The sequence below is a fragment of the Tigriopus californicus genome, chromosome 8 (genome assembly GCF_007210705.1).
Source record: "Tigriopus californicus strain San Diego chromosome 8, Tcal_SD_v2.1, whole genome shotgun sequence".
Taxonomy (NCBI): domain Eukaryota; kingdom Metazoa; phylum Arthropoda; class Copepoda; order Harpacticoida; family Harpacticidae; genus Tigriopus; species Tigriopus californicus.
The window spans coordinates 15514665-15537404 of NC_081447.1; the positions used below are offsets into that span (position 1 = coordinate 15514665).

The following is a 22740-nucleotide window of genomic DNA, read 5'->3' on the forward strand; positions in this document are numbered from 1 at the left end:
ATTTTTGACAACCCACGAAGAACCAATGAGTGGATGCCATTTCGGCTTTCCCATCATCACATCTGCGTGTTTCTAAAAACTTAGCACATATTTCGTAACCACATGCTTCTCTATTACTGTGTTGTCCTGAAATGTATTGCAATGCCTCACTTAATTGTCTGTTAAGATTCGGCAGCAAATATGAAGTGCCTAGCTGCTTAAATTTCATCCAATGTTCATGTCTTATAATGTGTAAAATTCGATTGAATTGAACCCGTTTGGACCCGGGTGGCCTGATGCGTCTTGACATTTCGCAGCTTAGGCAATGTATAGCATCTTGGAATTTTGAGCTATGATTGAGACTTGATACAGTTATTTTCTAATACCGGGGACTTTTCGAGGTTGCCAAGCTGTGGCGATAGAATAGATATTCCGTGATGAAGCGGCCTCTCCCGAACAAGAATTGTTTTGGACAGCATTTAAGGATGTAGGTGGGCGCTTAAACGGTTACCCCTAGCTGCCGTTATGGATTTGAGGGAGTCTGCCAAAGATGAGGAGGGCTTTATCTTGTCCTGCTAATCTGACGATTTCAGATCGCGGCTGTTGTTAAAGGGCAAGCCATGGCTTGGAGTCCATTAACACTTTTCAATGATATTTTTGGTTTGCTTTTTCACCGGCTTTTCTATTCGCTACATGGAATGTAATCCCCATTACTATTAATGTGAAAGGTTATAGTTTGCCTGTTTATTGCCTTTCAATCTTTATTTTGTCTACGTCTACGATATTTGGTCTACCAACAAATATGAGTTGACAGACCGTGCTAATCCTTGAATGTAGGGTTGATCTGGAATGTTATCTAAGAATTTGGGTTGGAACAAAGCTCATGGATGCTTTTGAAAACATCCAGCATCAGATACCTTTCGAACCTTCTCTAAACATTGTACAGTCCCAACTTGTTTAGTCTCTCCCAATACGAGAGCTCTCTCATTCCTGTGATGTTCCGAGTGAAACATCTTTGGACTTGCTCGACCTTTTGCAAACCTGCTGAACTCATCGGACCCCAAATTGGTGAAGCATATGCATACAAGCACACCACCAAGAGTAGATTTGATTTAAGGCCTCTACCTGACAACCGGAATTCTGAGCATTCCTACCACATACCAATTTTGTATCAGCAGCCATGGAAGTCGCAATTTAACTGGAAGTCCTTTCAATTGTCGTCGGATACCTCGGTGGGCTTAAATCTCATTCAGAAACGGGGCCAAAACGATGATTCAGGCCTTACCTGGGATCGGTTTTTCACCCTCCATTCTTTTAAAGAGGCTACTGCCTGGGATGGCAAAATTCGACTTTGAAGGAATTTCTGCCATTTTCTGCCACCATTTTTTGCCAAGTGGTCAAAAATGGCTTTTGATAATTTGCCATCCAAGCTATATTCTCGTTAGCAGAAATTCACTTTGAAGGAATTTCTGCCATTTTCTGCCACCATTTTTTGCCAAGTGGTCAAAAATGGCTTTTGATAATTTGCCATCCAAGCTATATTCTCGTTAGCAGAAATTCACTTTGAAGGAATTTCTGCTACTTTGTGTCACCTGGTTTAAAATGGCTTTTGGTGATTTCTCGTCCCTGTCTACTACTGATCATTTCCAGTCATTATGCTCCAGTTTTCAAATATTGAATTGCTAATAATTCAAGATGATTGACATTGGAATTCAAGGATAGTGAAATATTTGGCCCTTTATCGCTCAGTAGTGGTTAAACACTTTTGATTCACTTTTAAGGAGTGCTGGGATGTTTCTGGCAACCACTAACATAAAAATAAATGGAACCTTTCACGAATCCATCTCTTACGTAATTTTTATTTGCCAAGTCAAATTTCTTTGTTCCTCCATTTATGTTGTATCAGCCCTTTAAGCTCAAACTGAGCTTGGACGGCTGAAAACTTGAATCATAGAATAAAACCGGGTTGACGAGAATTCTTCCACATCCAACGTCCTTGAGCAACAAAGTAATCCTTGCCATGTTCCTCCCTATAATTTTGAGTGTCTCTGGCGAGTGAATCTGCTTGGTATGGATAGCGTGACTAAGATTTTTTTCAATTTCTGGTCGGGACATTTAGTTCAATGGTTTGTAAATTTTCCGCTATACCAAGCGGGTACATTTGCGGCGTCAAATATGTCCAGTGTACCGTTGTCCATCCATCAGCATAAGAAGAGAGACTGACATTATTACCACTTAGCTTCTGAAGTGGAGCAATGAAGATGATGGAAAGGAGAGGACCTAAAACTGATCCCTGAGGAACACCCGACTTGACATCATGCATGTCACCAAGGAATCCCTCAACCTTAATTAATTGCTTCCTTTCGGAAATGAAACTTCTTAACCAATTGATAGCCTTATCTCGGGTCCCAATCTCATGGAGCCTGTTAAATGAATAACCATGATCTACCTTGTGAAAGGTCATGGCAAAATCAAGATAACAACATCAACTGACTCATGGCTAGACTCGGACAAAATATGGCAAACATCTGCATTTTCTGCGTGATGTGAAGACAACATATTTTGTTGGAGTCTACTCATGACTCTCTAGTCCCTCAATGACCTGCTCTATATGCTCAATCAGTTGAGTAACCGTACTAAAATGCGCTTGGAACCCATGCTGACCCGGAGGAAGGACATCGCAAATTTCAAGAAACTCTACCAGTTTGAACTTCATGATCTCCTCAAACACCTTCGCAATATTCGAAGTGAGAGAAATTGGCCTATAGTTACTGGGAAGCGATTTATCTCCCCCATTGAAAACTAGGACAACCTGAGCCAACTTAAAGAAGATGGAAACTTCCTCTGATTCAAGATGCAACGCATCTAGTACGAGAAAATAGGAGTATATAGAAATATACCCTCCTCCAGCTTTGAATACCACGCCCTTTTCCATTGTGGGCTTTAGGAATTCGTAATCGACACAACACTTCGGGCTTTTGTGATCAGTTGCTCTAAAGAGAGATCAGTCTCGGAAGCGTGGATCTTGGCCGGTTCTAAATTTAAGTGGCCAGCATGAAGTTCTTCATCATCGTAATGATCATCTATAGGGTTTGAAACAGGAGCTCTGGACAAAGCATCAGGAATGAAATGATCCTTACCACTTATGTAACTCTAAAAGTGCAAACCCAAGACCTTTTAGTTTAGAAGCGTCCGTCTGGAGAATGGTTTCAGCTCCGAGTTTGAACATGCCCAGGATAGAGTCCGGACATTGCCGCATCTGCTCTATAAGAGAACAAATCTCCAGTTGATGGAAAGCCCATTGGTGATCGTAGAAAACGAAATTTCCCGAAAGGAGTTATAAGAGTCGTTAACTCTTGGGATAGTGTTGCCAATGGCATTTGCCGATATCCCTTTACCAGATCCAACTTGAAGAAATACTTATCCGTTCAATGGAAACCGGATATGGCTTCAAGAGGAGTTTTGATGGGATGGATTGATCTGACAATTTGGGTGTTCAACAGAATCAGGTCCACACATAACCGAAATGAGCCATCCGTTTTCGGGACAACCACCAATGGATGACAACACTGAGTTGGGACGTCTCCCTCCCGTTCAATGTTACCTTGGGCGACTAGGTCTTCTAGAAGTTGACGAACAGACTCATATTGCGCAACTGGAATGTTACGAGCAGTATTGATAGCAAAGGGAATGGTTCGATCATTTAAAGTGATCACCATAGGATCTCCAACAATTGGACCTTGCATTGGTTTCAGATGGGTATCATCGAACGCGGATCTGTAAAAAGACATAAGTTTGAATTCCACGCGTTTGAAATCGTTCGGGGATGGATTTAAGGCTAAGGATGATATCCATTTGTTGCGCTCGCTAATTGACCAAAAATTTCCAGTTGAATCGGCGGGTAAGTTTACATGATCTCGTTTTTTAATTTCACGCTGGTAAACGTTAAAGAAATCACCAGATCAGGGACAGGCCATCGACAGCACTTCATAAAAACGTGCTTGCCGATTGCGCCATCGCATAATCGTGTTCGAGTAGAAAGAGGGGTTCCGAGAGAAAAGCGTTTATTTCCTTCTACAGATGAAGCCAGAATGAGGCATACAAAAGGGAGGACTCGCAGGTCAGCTTCATAGGCCTACTCATAACAATACATCATATCTTCCCAATATCATATCAGGATGATGTGCTCCAATGTGCACGGAACATGTGCTTAAGCATCCTGATTCCATACAAAAACAAAACTTCATTTCTAATTAGGGTAACACTGTCGAAGATTGGAGCTTATCCAAGTTGGCCACATTTATCATCTTTGGTTCATGATCTTGAGTGTGCTGATTTGTAGAGACATAACAGCTTACTTGGAAATATTCTCACCTGGCGGTTTCTTTTGTCTGCAGCGCCCCTGAAAAAAGGAAAAGCCCATGATTCCATTGATCTACAAATGAAGGCGGACCTACGAGCATATCACTGGTTTAGATCGCCGTCAGTGATCGATTCTTGAGTCAAGCAAGCTTAATCTTGAAAAACGATGTGACTGGTGGAACGTTTGACTTTGAACAAAAATTCCTGAGGATTCAATTTCGACATTATTAATGTAGTCTCGTCGACCGCTAGGCTCAACTAGCGTCTTAAATGATTTTTTCGATAATCTTTCTCCGTTTTTTTTGCTCAAATTAAGGGCCAAAACCACAAATTTCACGGGAAACTTTGGGCCCGTCCTAATCATTCAAAACTTCTAGCTCAGAGAGCAAGCTGGGCTTAAATCGTTGAAAACGGATCAACAATGTTGGAGATGTTCGAGATTAGACGATGGCATTTTTTCCTGCCCGTCTGCTTCTGATTTAGGTCAAGGACATGATCTGCTACTTGTCAAAGGTGAGTCTGTGAGCAAACAAAAGTAAGGGCATTTGGGCATGTGGGCATTTGAGTAATTGTTCCCCATTGTTTTCTGATGCACATGATTTGTCATGTTAGCGAAAAAACAACCAATAAAAAAAATGTCAACTGAATGGGACTCTCCGAGTGGGGTATTTGTTTTACACTCAATGATCGTCGGGGTTTCTAATGCTCATAGCCCGAAGCCTTGTGGCTGATGTAAATCGGGTGCGCAGGGCGTTTTTAAGATACGTAGTTCTCAAACTCGTTGATCAAAGATGTACCCACTCTCTAAAACAAGTGTGGCGCATGTATTACCAAGCTGTTCAGAAAAGAACACGTGTGGCTACAAGTGTGAATGGAGTGGATGAAATTCAAATCCCCACACTTGTTCACCCTAGGAGTAAGCCAAACCAGAACTAGCCGACCGCAACACAAATCGGCCAGGATGAAGAACAGATAGATAGATATCCATCCGCTGCTAGCGTTTTCGTCAGTACCTACTCATACGTCCTTGTTTGATCGCCGAAACGATGCACAATCAGTGACACGATTATCAAACCGGTTCACGTACGTACATACCTCCATCCCATCCATAGTCTATTTCCGTGCCTTCTGTGCGATAGTTTCGAGGAGATAATTATCATTTATCATCAATCAGGGGGATAACACTCGCTCAGTAAGCTGTTTGGGTTGACTTTGACTTGACTTTGACTACATCAGATGAACCTGTCAATTGTCGCTAAAGGCATGCCTAAAAAAACGGGGGTTCCTTTTTTTCTCTTCACCTATCACATCAAAAAGCGAGAAGGCTTCTTTCGGCGGAAATGAGAGATCCAGCTAACGATTTGCGGCTGTTGTCTTGTTTAGCTTTGCCAATTGTGTTTCAGTACTATATTATTATCGCTTATGGGATACCATTTCATCTGCATCATTTGCGAGTATACCCTACGCTACTATTGGGGGTTGTTACCAGAACCTAGCCGCCAACCAAGTTTTCGTCACTGTTTGATCAAACAATCTCTTAAGTTTTGGCTGAGGATCCTGAGACGGGAGGTGTCTCGGGTGTTGAGCTATTTAAGCGTTCTTTTCCACCATACTTGTATGATTCGGTGTTAAATACGCATAGCATTTTCTTACGGGCTTTATTACTGCTCGTGGGAAAGAAAATGCCAACAGCTGTCTCATTATTCAACAATTAGCAACGATTCATTGACAAATCTGTAGAAAACCAAATTCGTATGCAGATTGTCCAAAAGATCGTCATCAGGTTACGATTGTTCATCCGAGAATAGATTTGGTCCAATGTTATTGTGCAGTAATTGACACATCTGTGCCGCAAATTGTGTGTGTGAGTGTTTGTACCCTAAACGAAGTCCGTGCCAGCACGTCGTGTCAAGAGAGTGATTGCCATATGTCTCAGGGAAGTACGGACTTAAGCATTGCGTACATTCCCAAAGACTTCTTTGGGCCTGACCTCTTCAAAATAAAACGGGTAGGAAAACCAAGATCAAAGCAACGGTTGGCTGGGATGAGGACACATTCAAATGCACCTTCATAATGCCGATGATGCTTTGTTCCAGGCCTCGTCTATGTCCAGTGCAAAATTGTGAAACGTGCAGTTTTGGCCAACATGTCAAAAAAGAAAAGTCGACATCCCTCACAATTCCCTACCCCCTAAAACGAATGGCTGGCTCTCGTGGTGGTGGAGGCCTGGATTCGATCAAGTGCCACTGTTTTCGGGAATGATTTCGACACAACTAATTTCCAACACCTGGAGCTCACTCAATCGCGCCCATGGATCATTTCCCAAGAAACAAGACAAGGTGACAAAGCATAATAATAATAATAATTATTATTGTTATTAGAATCTAGCTCATGGCAAAATTAGCATTCTTATAAAAGTACCAGTTCGAAGGTGGACTTGACTTTTTTTGGACAAGTGTTGTGGGAGGGCGGGCGTTCCAATTTCGAATGCAGGCGCTGAGTGTTATTCCCGTTAGGGAGCCAAAGACATTGTTGACATCATTTTTAACATCCTTAAAGGCCTATTCTGCCCAGATGAATCTTAGATACAAATCCCCAGTCTATGACTTTGAAAAAAGTGTCTCAAGATTGGCTTTAAGAACCATTCTAGGATATCTCTCTCGAAGACCTATGGTTCGTGTAATTATTGATTAGGGGGTTGGTTTTACGAGATTAACAAGCACTTGTACTTATTCAGAATATATTACCGGATTCATCCTTCCCATAAAGCGCTCTAGGTCTTGCAGTCCTGATGGCGGAGAGCAAAGACCGTCTGAGACACACGTGTGAATCTTTCGTCCCATCCAGTCATTCTTCGACTCAGAGAAGGTTTGGTACGATTGGAGGAGGTGGTGTCAGGTCCATACATTCGGGTGTTGGGCGCATCTAAACGTTACGCCTCTCGGATCAAAAACACGGAACAAGGAACAAGGAACCGAGATCATCTGCATTGCAAACTGAACGAAAAGACGGAACAAGAAAGGACGAGCGTCTGGCCTTCGAATAAAACAGGGGAAGAGAGAAGGAAGGAGTAATGCCCAAGTTCGCACTCGAGCTTTGCTCTCCAAGTTGCGCGTGCCGCGCTATTGCCCACCAGACGGCCCTACGGACGTATGTGAGTATATGAGGCACTAGTCGGAGGAAATGCTGGCATTCTGGTGGTAGTCATGGTAGGATAAAGTCCTCGCGACCCGTTAGAACCAATCGTCCGTTGAACTTTGAAAGATAGTGCGGCAGTGTAATAAGTAACCCTTCAACAGAGAATACCCATCACTCGAAGGAGGTAAGGCTTCAATATTAGGGGTGGGTCGAATTTCAGCAGTTAAGAATGGACCTAGTGGTTTGTTTTGTTTGTTTGTTACGAAGTCAGATGGCGGCTCTCTCGCTCGGCCTGCCAACTGATTTTGGTTGTCCCAATTGAGGGACATTACCACTTCGTCGTCACAGCCAACATTAATTATTACCTCACCCTCGGGAATGACCACAGGTTCGCCCATTTAAGCTGTTAAAGCACCAACTCATGCTGTAATTTAAATACCGCAAAGAAGCTTGGACTTGGCTTCCCTGGGATCGAACCAGGATTCGCCAATTGGAAAGCGGATGCTCTACCAATACGGTACCCCACCAAGCCTTGGACCTAGTGATTTATACGCACATGAAGACTTGGAGAATGTTTTGATGGGCCTAAGAATCCATTCACTGGGTTGACATGCATTCGAAAAAGAGTCACCTTTGGCCTGGGTTTCAACATTGCTGACCTCTAATTAAGAGGGTTTTTTACCTATACACCGCTCAAGCCATTGAATGCCATTTCAAGCCTTGTGAATGTCTTACTTATACGTTTTACCCAACGGCCCTGTTTCTTTGCTCCTTGGAAAGCAACCCTCTTGAGTTAAATCTTCCCCATGAAAAAGTGGCCATTAATTAAGAAAAGTACAGTACCCACCGTCCAAGTCCCCTGGAATGTCATCCTCCTGTGCGTTTTTGTTTAATTATTTTTTTTCTCTAGTCGAAAATGTCGTCTTCCATTCTGGGTCGTTCAGCACAAAGCCCACCCATGAAAGGTGGGATCAAATTGGAGCCCATCGACGATGAAGACAACAACAATGAGAGCACTGACCTGGTGAAATCCATGAAAGTGAACAGTCCGGAGACGACTTCGCAACCCGATTCCCAAGGGATCCATATGGGCACAAGCAACGGTGAGCGAGATTTTAAGATACGAGCATGCTCTTCAAGGTGGTTGGAGAGACAGTTCAACTCACTTAAAACAAATGAAAGATTTCAAAAGTTAGCCCGTTTGGGGGCGCAGAAGATGGGCGTGCAAAACAATACCACAGACGTCGTGTTCTATGAAGCCCCACTGTAGTTTGATTTGAACCATGGTTATGATAGCTTGCATGGAGATGATAAGAGTTCACCTTACTTTCGAGTGGATCTTTGTCTTGGCAATGGTGTCCATGTCAAAGCCAACCAGCTAACCAGACTGCTAACCAACCAGCCAACCAGCCAGCCAGCCACGTAACCTGTGTTGAGGACAGGAGGCGTCACCCAAGAAGGAAGGAAGGCTCTTGGGAGCGTCGGGAGTTTGTTGCACGCTGCCATTGGATGGCAAGCATGCGTGGAAAGACGAGAACCGGAAACCTCTGCGGGTGACACATCCTTGTTCAGAACTTCCTCCTCATAACGTCTGAAATTGAAAAGCACTTGAGAAAAAAACCTCTTTCGGCCTCACCCGCTCACTCACTCGCTTACTCACTCATTCTCTAGACCCACTTATACCATCATACCATCATCAGAGTTGCCAAAGCGCCCCTATTTCGCTCGAGCCGTGCTTCAATAAATGCTTGCCAATCTGCTCACCACTTGTCAGCAATTATTGGCCGCACTTCTGCTGAGGAACTTGAAAGCACTTGAAGTGTGGGAGACTTTCTCCCGCCAACCTACTCATTCTTAGAAAGAAATCTTCCCCAGAACGAAGAGGAAATCAAAAGCAGCGCTCTCTCTCTCTCTCTCTCTCTCTTTGTCTCTACTTGTCTCTCCTTGTCTCTATTTGCCATGCTCAAAACCCACCATTACTGTTGGCTTTCGAGACGCGAAGTCGCCAAGATGCAGGATTTGCGTTTGAAGAGAAGATGAGCTCGCTCTCTGTAACCAACCTAAATACCTTGACTCATTCAAAAGAACCAACCCCACCGATCGGTTTCTGCCACAACCACTACCGATACGAATGGGGATTCATAAGCATTTCCATCTCGGTTAACGCCCGCTACCAAGAACGATTTTATATACGGAATACGCAATGTTCAGTACCTACGTAGTTGGGCGGAGACTGACAGGCATGCACATGGTCGAACCATAGTGAGAACATCCAAAACAGATCCCCCGATAAAGCGAGAAAGAGCGAGACACGGTTGGGGAAAACGGACGAACGGCCAAAACGAAAGATTAATCGTATATAGGGACACTTTTTCAAACTAGGACACTTACAGGAATGAGTTTGATTTTCGTGTCGTTTTCATGTAGGGTTAAAAGAGTACATGATATACTTCAAAACACATTTTCTAGCATATTTAGTAGCACCCTTTTTAGGGGGCTTCGTCTTTGAGCTTGGGTGCTTGAACACATTATCTTTGAGCTTGAACATCATTTGCCAAATAGTCATGGTTCAACTTGTTTTGAAAAGGCCCAAATGATGAGGCAAGTTGATGGCTGGAGAGTGGCGTAACCATTGATGATTACGTATATTTTGTTCTCTATGGGGGTAACTAAATCACGGACAATACATTTTTTTAAAACTTTTTTCGGCTATATGATCAGAAGTACCAGGTGCAAGAAGAATGGAAAGAAGCATACTCAAGTGTTCCAAAGTTACTTTTAAAGTTCATCATGTGCTTATTTAATTGCGCGTAAATATGTCGCCCAAACACATTGGCTCCTTTTGGTTTCCTGATTTCTGTCCTTTAACATGATTATTATTTCGTTTTGCCAGCTTTCCGGTTTTTCGACTATGCACAAAAATAAAGACCGTATACGTTTAGATACTGATCTCTTAGTGTGTCTTTGACATTCCTTATTGGCTGACGAAACAAGAACCATGGATGCCAGAATATCACGGGCCAAATACTACGTAGAGAAGAACTGCCCATTTGATCAAGCTCTATCAAACCGTTCAAACTCAGTCACATTCGACTTAGGAAGAAGTTTGAGGCCTCGAAAAAGTTCTCGAATTAAAATGGGATTTCATGAAACACAAAAGCATGTCTGGTTTATTATTAGCTACATATTTACAAGAGAAGACGCCTGAATGCAAGGGGCAAAAAAAACACATGGAAACAAGTGTTCAGGATTACTTTTAACCACCTACTCGGAGCAGGAAATCGTGAAAACGTGGATCGTGCAGATTTGAATCTGCCTGAAAAAGAGAATCCATCAGACAGAGTTTTATATGTAGAGTGGCGGGTATTGAAGACTTGAATACTCAACCTGTTCATGATCTCACCAGATAGGCTAGTTGTTCCCCAGGTATGTACAATGATGTCGCAGAACTCAAGATGGAGCACCACTGATCTGACTTTAGGATGTTCGTCGATATTCCGTTCATGTTTCTCCTCTGGCCTTTACTGCAGTCTAGCTTCTGCTCAGTGGGACCCATTCCTTCACATTCCTCATCTTTTCGAAGAGAAGACCATTAGTTAAAGACCAGCTGATTTTGACGCTCCCCCTCTCAAAAGCAGGGCACACACAACAAAGACTGCTGTAAGGAACGAGAATGGCAGAAGAAGAACCTTTATACTCATAGATGTGAAATCGGGTGATGGGGATATGCCCAACACTGCCCATTGACCTGCACTAATACTGTTGTTTCGCACGCACGCAAACTCACGACGTGCGAGTATTGATAGCATTTACAGAAAATGCTATCTTTTGGTGTTGTTGTTTCGTGTCATTGGATTGTCAGAGTGGGAACTTTCATGAGGGTATTCCGGTACATCTGTGAGTTCGTTCGGTTTGCCATTGAGAGTGAGTGAGTGAGTGAGTGAGTGAGTGAGTGAGTGAGTGAGTGAGTGAGTGAGTGCAATGTTGGTGATGCCGGCGAAATATAGACTTCGATGTCAAGTGCACTCTCCAGGGAAAGCTGTTCGAAACAGATTTGTTGAGAACACATGTTTGTGAACTCCGCCTGTTTTGCACTTTTAAATGGGCTGGCCCCAAAAGCTGTTATGACCAGACTATTTTCGAAATACTTTGGTCCCGACCCTCTTCTCTCTTTCTTATTTCACGTATACTGGCTGCTGTACTGCATATACAGATGCATGATCGATAAGGAACGTCCCAACTCAGTTAAATGACATTCGTTTGCTTTCGATTACAGGTTCCCGATCGCCGGGCTCGCCTCCCCCATTTCCATCATCGGGCTTGGGAGGCCAGCCTACCACATCCGGTGGTTCCCACCACTTGACACCAACGACCTTGACCCAACGAGTGTCCCCCCAATTGGTGGGGTCCTCGTCCTTATCCTCGGGATCCAAGAGCTCATCATTCGCTTACCTTCTGACCAATGCCCATGGAACATCCGCCACCAATAGCATCCGACTCGCCCCGCCTCATCTTCAGCAGCAGCACCCACACCCCTCTCATCTTCATCACCCACCACCGCCCACATCCAACACCACCCACCCCACCACGGTTGCCACGACGGTTGCCACGGCTGTTGTGCAGGGCGGGGATGCTTTGAGCGAATCCCGGACTATCTTTAAGGTGAAACGGTTCTTATGCACGCTCATTCATTTCGGAGTGGATATTAGTCCCGACGTCGGCGAAAAGGTCAAGGAGCTCGTCTTCAACTTGGTGGTAAGTGTTGTTTTTTTTTGGTTGGGGAGTTCATTACAGTGGATTTGCTTTCATGAAAATAAGACGAATAGGTCATGAGATTGGCGTTAGGTCCAAGTCTGTGGATTGATTTTTATTGCGACAGATCTATCAAGGGACTCTCAATAGATCAACAGATTTACATAATGGCATTTGATACCTACTACCCTGGCTTCTGAATTGAAGTTTTGGGTTAGATAGAACCCTCATCATTTGGATAGGAAGGTTCACTGGGACGTTGTAGCAAGTTGAAAATAGACAATTGTCAGCTGTGACTCTTCAATATCAAGTTTCCAAAGGAAAAGTGCCAATCACGATGCCTTCGCATTAGGTTCTTAATAGGTCACTACTACTGTTACTACTACCAAAGAGTGACCCGTAATTCAAATCCTCGTACATGCGGGCGTCTTGTGTGCCTCCTCTATGGAAATGGAATGCTCTCATACATAGTGGTCTAAGATGGGCTCAAGTACCACCCCACCAGTCTACCACCCAACAGCGACGCACTATAATACACCACCCAACTTTAGAGCCCTGTCAAACACATTTTGCCAATTTCTCCCAGTCTTGCTTTCATATCAGTGCCATTTCCAACAGATTTTACACTTTTCTGCCAAAAAAAAGGACCCGCCCCCGAGTGTGTGCAATGCTGTCTGTGAGTGGTGTGGGTGTGTGCCACGAGCAGTGAGGATCAAGCGAGGAGGAGGAGTGGGAAAGGGGAGGTTGAGAAGGGCAAACAGCCGAAGAAAGAGCCGAAGAAGAAGGTCTCAGTCAGTGCCTACTTGGGTGCGCTGCTAACACGTACGTGTATCGTCGTTGACTGGAAGTCACCGTCCCAAACAGGCACATGTGAAATTAATCACGGAAATTGGTAGTATAAGTAGTATTAAACCAGGTCCTCGCCATTCTTTCGGCTCCACTGCCCCCCTGGGACGTCTTGGCCGTCTTGGTTTGCGTTTTCTCCAGAAGGTAGGTATGGCATTTGGGAAGCACACATTCCCAACACCAGTGTACACATCCGCACAATTTATTGTTATGATATCCCCGTGAAACGAACGGTGTTCCCTCTCCTTCTTTAAACACTCGTACGACAACAGCTAACGAAATACTGGCGCTCGTGTTTGTGCAGTCACAACTAAGTGTAGCTGCTCTACTTGTGGTGCTGAAAGAACACCTCTCCCTAGGTTTCACATTTTCCCAGGTTCCATGGGACCCAAAACGAAACCATTTCTCTAGTAGGCAGACAGGCAGGCAGATCCAAAGTGTTGTGTGATCCACGATTGGATCAATGCAACCCTTTCAACAAAATATTAGCAACCATCGGAGACGACAGGAGTCTCAAAAGAAAAAGTGAGGAGAAGGAGGAATAGGCGAAGGAGGAGGCCGTCTGTCATCGGATGCATGTGTTACCATCCGACCAGTTCGAACAGATGTAGTACACAATTGTGCCACGGAGACCCGTACCACCTAAAGTTCCTACTTGTCCATAGAGAACACCCGTTCTTGAGCGTTCAAATTTAGCTCGGAATAGACCGAGTTTCGACACGGGGCCAAGCACCCAAGTTTTCCATTGATAACGAATGCCTAGACATAGATACCTACTAGGCGCTTGAAATGAGCCCTTGATAGTTGAATCTAAATGGCTGGCACTGGTTGGTCTAGTGGAAGCCGTGGGGATATCAGGGTGCCCGCTTGAGTGTTTCAAAGCTTCCATGGTTCAATACTTGTTTAGCGGAGTTTCACGTGCCTCCAGCCCCCATCACAAGGTAGTCAGGAGTCGGCACTAGTCCTCGACGTGGGTTGAACAACCATGTGGAACTGATTATTGTACTTTCAAGCGGGATGTTCGTTCCTACGTATGTAGTATGTGTAGTAGGTTTGGGGGACGCCTTACGATTCTACAACTCCGAGAGAGCAGTGCAAGCACTTTTCGTTTCTGGAAGATCGGGAAGACTGGCAGTAACAGTGGTGGTAGCGGGGGCGGTAGTGGTGGTGGTGCCATCACATATGGTGGCACCATCATGCAAGAAATCAAGAGCCCGATGTGTGCTCTTCTTTCCTTCCCTCAAGCTTCCTTCTTCCAACAGATGAGGCTCATTTCAAAACACACGGCAGACGACGACAAGATCAAAAAGTTTCCAACATGTGGGATTGGTGGTGTGAGAATCCTTTGACAAGAAACTCTGCTCAGCTCCCCATCTACGCTCAAAATCATGATGGTTTGTCAGGCTGGAAATTTACCAATGCCATTTGAATACAGACCTGGCGAGCATTGACTTGCCTAAACTTCCAACTCCTTGAATGTGATTCAATACAGGCAGATACGTGATCCCCGTGGTTAAATTGATAAGGCCTCGGCAGTTCAACATAAGAATATCTGATTTGTGTTAAAAACACTGAGACAATTGGATTCAAATAACAAACGTGTGTTTCTGGTGAAAACAGGCCAATAACATTTATAATTTCCCTGTCGACAATCTAATTTTTCCCTACCTTTCCCTCACGTCTGTCTTGGGCACATAAAACCTCCGCCTCTGTGTTACAATTCTAGTCTTACGATTTACAAGGCAAGCTGGGAACATGTGAGAGAAAATCTCCACATGGAGCCGAGTCACATCTGGGAAGGAACTCGCAATGTGCGATGTATTACGTACCATGTGTTTGAGCCTTTGAGTTCGGGAAAAGGCAAGGTAGGGATTGCTTAGAGAGACAGGGAAGGACGGAAGGAGGGAGAGGGGAAGAGGGGAGGGGGGAGGGACCAGCCTCTCTGTGCCTACCTACAAGGTGCTACTATCTTTCTTTTATCCACTTGCCAGGCTTTCGATCTTTTAATCTAGGGTTGGGAGTTGGGTGCTTATTACCTACCGGTGGGAGAATGCTCAAGTGTTCCTTTCCCGGTCCCTTTTCCATTTGAAAGCATTTCCTTATCGAGCACGGCAAGTGTCCCACTTGTCTCGAAAGGGTTCACTCGGTTCACTCGTCGACCCTCCGTGTTTGCTCACTGCCTCTGGCCCGTTCACACTTGGCCTCGCCGGTTTGGCGGCCATGCGTCGTTTCAAAAAAAGGCCAAAAGGGATGAAAATTAAACTGGGGAAATGCTCTAGACGAACTCTTGATGATGGAGGTGCCTTACTATTGGTTGTACTGGCGTTGGCCAACCGAATCCAAAGTGCAATCTGTTGTACCACTCATTGAGGCAGAAAATGCAAGTTTGAAATCAGACGTGTCAAGAACGTGGAAGTCGAGTGCTCGGTTCGTCACCAGCAATTCTGACGAGGTGCGCTCATCATCTTTAGCCCATCACTTTGACTCAAGATGAAAGTTGTGAAGGCCAACGGCAAGTGGATGGATGTAGTGGGGTTGAGAGAAAGAAAAAGAAAGAAGAAAGAAAGAAAGATGGAAAGACGAAGGGAACCAGTACTGCGGACAAGGAATAGTGTCTCCTCTTATCATCAAGAAACAGTGCTTGATTCTGCAGGGAAGTCCCGGAGTGGCGAAAATTTTCTGACACATAAATATTGTCCTTGTCAGAACTTATGGGATGTTGGGATCAAACATGTTTATCGCGTCCTGACAGACGGGAATGACTAGAGAGATCGGAGAACAAGGTTCTTGAGCGTTGTCCCGATCGTGGGGGATGGAAGGACCTACGTACAACCAAGTCTTTCTGAGAACTCTACAGTATGACACAGCACTAGAATAGTACTTGATTGAGTAACTTTGTGCCAAATAATTCGATCCACTCCTCTCATTTTCTCATTTCCTCTCTACTCTAGGCCGGTAGCATTTCCACGGGGGAGTTTCATCATGTCGTGCAAGAGGTGACCAACTTTCCACTCCGGAGTTTTGTCCTACCCTTCCTCAAATCCAACATCCCTCTTTTGGCACGCGATATTGCCACATTAGCTCTACTGACGTCTCAGACGCCCTTGCAATACTTAAAAGCCCACCAGAATCTCCTCTTGGACATGCCAACAGGTACGTAATACACGAGAAATGATAAGTCAAATGAGCGCTTGTGGTTTGGGTAGATTCGACTACATGTGGAGTAACGAATGGAACCATTAAAGATTTTTTTTCAAATAGTTACAACCAATCTCATGGCATATTTCATTGGTACCTGTTAACGTATCCACGGACCCCCATGAGGAGAATGTGGCATGAGAATAAGCCAATGAAGCCAATGCGGTGTACTATGTATGGTCTGGAACTGATTTTCTTTTCCAATTAGGATCAGGAACAGAACACAACGACATCTTCAACTCAGATTCCTCTCCTTCATGTGGTGGCTTGGGTTTCAATATCATTCAACCTCGTTTCAACGGTGGCAAACGAAAGTCCCCTCTCGGCAACGGACCCAATCACCTTGGAACCACCTCTTCCTCATCGTCGACCTCCTCTACGACCACCTCGTCTGCATTCGCACCAAGTGCTAATGACAGCCCACATCACCTGCACACTAGTCCTGCTCGCACAGGATGTGGGAATGGCATTTTAGAACAGGACCGCCGCGACAGTGAGGAGAGTGGAACGGAAGACGGTCCGACGGCAGAATCAGGCGTCAAGCGTCTTAAGATGGCCAATGGGTCAGCCACGATGGACAATGTGGTTGGGGGACACGGAACAGGAAGTAGTCGTACCAACGGCGTGGGCGCCCCAATGGGCGACAATGCTCAGTGTAATAGGGTCGGAGATGGACCGGGAAAAATGTCGACGATCCGTCAACAGCAGAGGGTTTATCCCCATTCATGGCGTCACCATGCCTCTTTGTTTGGACGGGAGGGCCTGAATGGAGCCTCGACTAATGAAGGTATGCAAAGGACAAGCGGTATTGGACCTCGAACCACACCGTCGTCCCTGTCCTCGTCTTCCACCCACCATCAGCACGATGAGGAGTGGAAAAATATACATGTGGTAAATAATAAAGGCTGCCCTTAGTGTTGATCCCAAATTCAGGGTCTGTTAGTTATTTACTTGATATCTCTAGATGCTAAATTGTATATTGGGAATGGTGGACAAGACAAAGCGAGCTCTGACGATTCTCCAACAACGACAAATGGGCCAAACACCTCCGGGGACTCCATTAAATAGCTACGATTTGCATGAGCCCAACGGCTCAAGGTCGAGGTCTTTGAGCACCTCCGCAAATCAAGCCTCCATGAACGAGCTCCTTGCGGCTACATTGCGAAACACCGAGGAAAAAGTCATTGAAGTTCGGCGTCGGGCGGAGGAGGCCGTTCAAGACGTCAAGCGGGCAGCCATGACAGAGCTCCAACGAGCTGTGGCCATGGCCGAGAAAAGAGCCGTGGAATCTGTGGCCAATGAACGCAACAAGATCGAAAAGTACCTCCTCCTAGAAGCTGCTTCCAAAACGAGCCGAGCGCCCTCTGACGATAAATCACGGCTAACAGATGCCAAGGTATTATTCCTTCATATTTCGCGAACTTACTGCGACTAATTACACTCTGTTTTCGTTCACTTCTTCAGTCACAGTGTTGCTGGAATTGCGGGAGACAAGCGACAGAAACGTGCAGCGGATGCAACCTCGCCAGATATTGCAGCCAATTCTGTCAACACAAAGATTGGGAAGGCCATCACAAGGTGTGCGGATTTCAAAAAGATCCCCCATTGGACCCGGAGACCAAGAGCGAAGAGGGCGGAGCAATGAGGATCAAAATAAGGTCCTCGGACCCTGACGAGGTCAGCGGGAACATTGCCAATCCAGACGTTGAGGGAACGCCACGGACCACAACGGTCCAAAGTGTGGCGAACGGAGACGACGAGTCTGATGATTATGATTGAAGCAGAATCGTCATCCACGAGATATTGCATTTGCTGGATGATGTATCGGGTCACTCACCCACGGGCACATGGAGCAATAAAGCTTAGCCTAGGCTCATTTTGGTTGATATTATGAACCGATCTTGCAATACGAGCTTGGTCGCCACTCATTGTTGCAATTGATTCGATGTCTTCATTCTAAACAAGATAAATCAGAAAAGCAATGTTACAAACAATTTTTTGTCAGAATAAAGAGTACAATTATGAAAGATGTCTTCCTTTGGCTTCAAATATTTGAACCTTGAGCATTGTATGAATTGAGATTGTGAGCAATTGAAAGATTCTCATTTCTGCTCATGCTATTTCCCATAAAATAACAACAGTAGTGGTGGTTTTTAAGCCAAAGCCTAGTAGACGTTTGTTCCGTCCCCTGTGTTTTGGGTCTCGTCCTTCTTTTTCCATTTTTGGGCGAGAAACACTTGGCGTGGTAATCTACAAAATACACCACCACCACCACCAACATCATCACCACCACCACCACTGGGTCGCACGCTCGTGTTTGCTTAACTGAATTGGTCAGATAGGAAAACCATCGTTCCAAGCGAGTCCCGTGTACACATTGTGCCCGCACTTTGGTTGAGGAAACATGTACCTGAGGCTTGATATTCTATGCTTTGGCTCAAGAGAGTCGACAATTTGGATTAAACCTGAACATGGTTGTATCAATTCCAGCATAGTATAGCTACAAACTCCCAACTGCGGAATCTTTTTCGCCTTAAGTTGGCAGATTCACATTCAATGCTGGTGGGCGAGTGGTCGGTTGGTCGGTCGCTTTCTTATTCACAGCTTGGTCCCAATACCCTCCACAAAGTTGGGAACCAAACAATGAGGTGAGACAACAGTATCATCCGAGGACCGGTTCTCGGCTAACAGCCCAATGGCCCCATGCCAATGCAGTCAGTAGTAGCAGTACCTAGTAGGAGCACAATGGCCTTAGTCTTAAGTAAACAAGGACCGAAATCCGCTTTCTCGTGTGGAATTAATTTGAGCCTGGAGAGTTTGGGAATGCTAGAATTGGTTGGTTGGATGCGTATTTCCCCCCTAGGTAAGAGGGGAGTTTCTGAAAAAGGGACAAGAACATGGCCAACACTTGGGCGCTTGCCAAAATTTTGAGGTTGGTTATAAACGTGGTTATAATACATAAGTGGCTCTCATTTTAAGCAAATTGCCGTTTCGTAAGTCTGGCGAGTTCCCTCAACATCCACGCTAGAAAACATTCCATATATAAACCTCTGCCGATTAAACGTCAATGATGGAAGGTCGATAGAGATGGGAAGCGAAGAGAAAAAAAGTATAATGGCATCATCACCTATTTTGGGAAAGTCAGTGCGTCATTTTCACTCCAGTAAAAGTATTAAAATTCAAAAACATAAAAAGATTACCAAAACATTTATAATGAGTAAAACATATTGTCTTTCATATCAAATTAAAAGTCATATAATTATTTTTCTCAAAACGCCACTCTTTCTGAAAGGATAATAAATAGGGAATCTAAAACTTAAAGGCTATGATGGATCGATATGAATGAATATATTTTCAGTGTAAATGAAGGATGCATTATTAAAGTCAACATTGACAAGGAACTAAGCTGAATATGCACATGACCTCCAATTCAAACAAATGCAGGATTAAATCTTTATGATTGATAAATATAAAATCAATGAATCTCAAGGTGCCCTTAAACCCACCCGGACAACATAAAATCATAATCCTCCCGGGAGGAATTTCAGAGTTATCCGTTTTTCTAAATCTACTATAATTTATGATGAAACATAGCAAGCAACGCTTAAGAAATTTATTTACCACTACCATAGGCAAATCAATCAAAAAAACATCCCAATAAATAAGCGAATAAAAATATGAGCAAAAATAGTCACTAAATACTGGCTGCAAATGTTGATTTGCAGACACTTAAAGGAATGCATCCATAAAAATATGATTTTGTAATATTGGAAAATCAATATTTCGTCAAAATTTATTCGTAGATACTTTGACTTCATTATGCTGACGTCATAATATTTTGAAATAGAAACTGAACCTAAAAAGTACAACATAATTCATTACTAATCCATTGTGCATTACTTGAAATACTATTTTACGAACAAGAACCCCCCCCCCCAAGGAAGTCAAGCGAAATAAAGAAATTGTCAGAAAAAGCCCCAAAACCATTTATCTAAAAAAAGTCATGAGGATTTATACCTTTGTTTAGATGAAAATTCACGCAAGTGCTGTCTTCCATTGATGGGAAATAAAGAATTACGTAGTTACATTCACCAGCTAATTTTGTTTGCTACGTTGCCACTTCATTTGAATCTTTAGGACATCAAAACCACGCAACACCTCTCTTACTTAGATTCAAACAGGAGTTTTATTTCTCAAAACTTGGGGCTTGATAAATGAGTTCATTCAGGTTTGGAAAGTGTTTCGACGAGGAGCAAACACATGGCACTTTGAAACAAAAAAAACGGCAAAAATAATAAGCTCTTAAATATCAGTACGACGTGGGAACCTAGATGTAGGACGGACGGCCGACCACTTCAATTGCATTGTTGAGCCAACCGAGTGGTTGGTCATGAAATATCCCCTTAAGTCTAGACAAATTTCATTATCGCACATGTAGCATTACACCACAGCTTCCATAGCTTCCACTTTCGGGGAAATCTGAAAATTTTCCCCGCTATCAAGCAACGCACAAGAAATGTGTAATTTATTTCTTTTAGCCTATTCAATAGACGATAACGCGTGGAAAACACAATTCACTCAGAAAACCAAGAATTCCCTCCCTCTAGTGTTTGTGCAAATCCCTTGCAGTATTGAGATAAAACGCATTTTGAGGATGAACAAGAGTAAAGGACCTAGCTGCCATATATTTGAGAGATTAGTGTCTGAATAACATCCAAAACTAGTTCCAAAGCTATGTACATTCAACAATGCATAGGAGTCTTGATCGCCCATGTTACGTAATGTTTAATTGAGGTTAAAATCGTGCAATTTTGATCGGATCACCATTTTTGCCAATTTTGCGCTTTTAGGAAATACATTGCACTTTTTTCTCCTCCCATTTGGAGGCACTGATACCCTTTCCATCTTTCTTTGCTTGAATTCAGCGCTTTGTTCTCAAGGGGCCAGAACTCATCCTGATTTTCTGCGATTGGCAGCCCACATTTGACATCCAAAGTTTGTCGCCTAAGAAAGGAGAGAGCTGAGAACCACGTTAGAAGGGAGCACCCAAAATAGTAGGGAGGGGTCCTCGATTCCTCAATCCGAAGTTGATTCCCCTGGTTCTCTCGGGTGGATTGTGCTGTTGAGCGTCGTCCGCCTTTGACTGTCTTGATCACCCACCCAATTTTGCCGTTGACACGTCAATCAGCCAACAACGTCCACTTTAAACGTATAGTTAGCTAGCTGGCAAACATGGACGAAATAGTTGGTAAGCTCAGCTCCAAAGAGCCAAGGGAAGCCGATTCAAATCATTTGGCAAGTTTCTCATCAACTTCAAGGGGCTTTTTTCGAACACCCAGAAGAATCTGCCATCGCAAGAAAGGGACCAGACGTACACTCTTTGAAAGGGCTTAAGTACCCTCTCCCAATCTCTTGAATTTGGATACCCACTCATGTGGTACATTCCGGAGGGTCTCGTTATACAACAAAGACTTTTTTCATTCAATAGTATTAAAAACAAATTCAGCCTATTCAATTCAATTCTGATTTGTTATCAGACAATCACACTTAATCGCATTTGGAACTAACATTCAAGGAATAGTGGGTTATTGCAACTTTTATATATGGTTAGGCTAGATGTCATACCAATACTCGTATATTACAAGAATCAAAATCCCTCATTTTAATGGTGGATTCGAGGACTAAATCCAAACCAATGTGAATTTAGATAGCAGGCTCACTTAATGTCTACATATCTCATCGACAGCGAAGTCCCCGTCACGTCGAGCAAGCACGCTCTCATGCAACTCACGTAATTTTATTGGCTTTCAAATGTTCCCAAATTAACAAGTGTACTATTAACCGTATAGGGAGAAAACGCCTCATGTGCCTCTTTCTAACACTAATGAACATTCTGATGAATGCAAAACGAGCTATTTCACCAACAGCGATCGAAATAGCAATTCTTGTCGTCGGCACTGATATTTCATGGATCTTGGGGTATTTAATTGACTTGATTGACCTGTCAAACTTAGGCTTGTTTGAGAACTTCAAACTTGGGGCATTGAAGGAGCGGCTGTCTGATGATTTCAGCGCATATTTTGGGAGATCACTGGGGTACTTTTCAATGCAAAAGAGGGACTAAAAACCAAGATGCAAATCGCAATGTCAGATAATAAAAACTTGTTTAAGGTGTCAAAAAGATTATTGCAATAATAGGAAATTCTAAAGTTGTAGAAATATATGTCTAAAAACAGCTTTTTTCGGCTAAAAAGCGTTTTCATGCAAGTTAAAACTGTGACATTTTTTATTAAAATACAATGCTACATGAACCATTCTTTTCGTGGTTAGAAGAACTCAAACTCTAATTGAATTCCTTAACAAAGAACTATTAAGCCTCAAAAGTACGAGTGACCTCTCAAAATTTGATAATAACGTCATCATCTTCCGTTCACACAACTTCACAACTTGATGGGAATTGGCCAA

The 22740-nt window shown here is 43.8% G+C and overlaps 1 protein-coding gene and 1 long non-coding RNA gene across 4 annotated transcripts; one reads left to right on the plus strand and one right to left on the minus strand.

The window, feature by feature from the left end:
• Positions 1-5266: 5266 nt before the first annotated feature.
• LOC131885011 (protein CBFA2T1-like) lies at positions 5267-18302 on the plus strand. Of its 3 annotated transcripts, XM_059232930.1 has the most exons (9): positions 5267-5424; positions 6438-6680; positions 7111-7495; positions 8390-8582; positions 11756-12234; positions 16029-16230; positions 16484-17166; positions 17240-17671; positions 17740-18302. In XM_059232930.1, exons 3-9 carry the CDS (start codon positions 7415-7417, stop codon positions 18052-18054), a joined length of 2385 nt encoding a protein of 794 aa, XP_059088913.1. In that variant the 5' UTR covers positions 5267-5424; positions 6438-6680; positions 7111-7414; the 3' UTR covers positions 18055-18302. The 3 variants fall into 3 exon arrangements, with proteins under 3 accessions (XP_059088913.1, XP_059088914.1, XP_059088916.1); XM_059232931.1 differs by lacking the exons at positions 5267-5424; positions 6438-6680; positions 7111-7495 and adding an exon at positions 7519-7663; XM_059232933.1 differs by lacking the exons at positions 5267-5424; positions 6438-6680; positions 7111-7495; positions 8390-8582 and adding an exon at positions 11455-11548.
• Positions 10632-11444, minus strand: LOC131885012 (uncharacterized). Its single transcript, XR_009373776.1, has 2 exons — positions 10883-11444; positions 10632-10795 (listed from the first exon to the last, which is right to left on the minus strand). It is a non-coding gene; the product is annotated as an uncharacterized LOC131885012 (long non-coding RNA).
• Positions 18303-22740: the final 4438 nt, after the last annotated feature.

Coding starts and splice junctions, on each gene's coding strand:
- LOC131885011 (XM_059232930.1), top strand. CDS start 7,415: ATGCCCAAGTTCGCACTCGAGCTTTGCTCTCCAAGTTGCGCGTGCCGC. Junction 7,496..8,389: donor AGACGGCCCTACGGACGTAT/GTGAGTATATGA, acceptor TTTTTTCTCTAG/TCGAAAATGTCGTCTTCCAT. Junction 17,167..17,239: donor AGTGGAAAAATATACATGTG/GTAAATAATAAA, acceptor TGATATCTCTAG/ATGCTAAATTGTATATTGGG.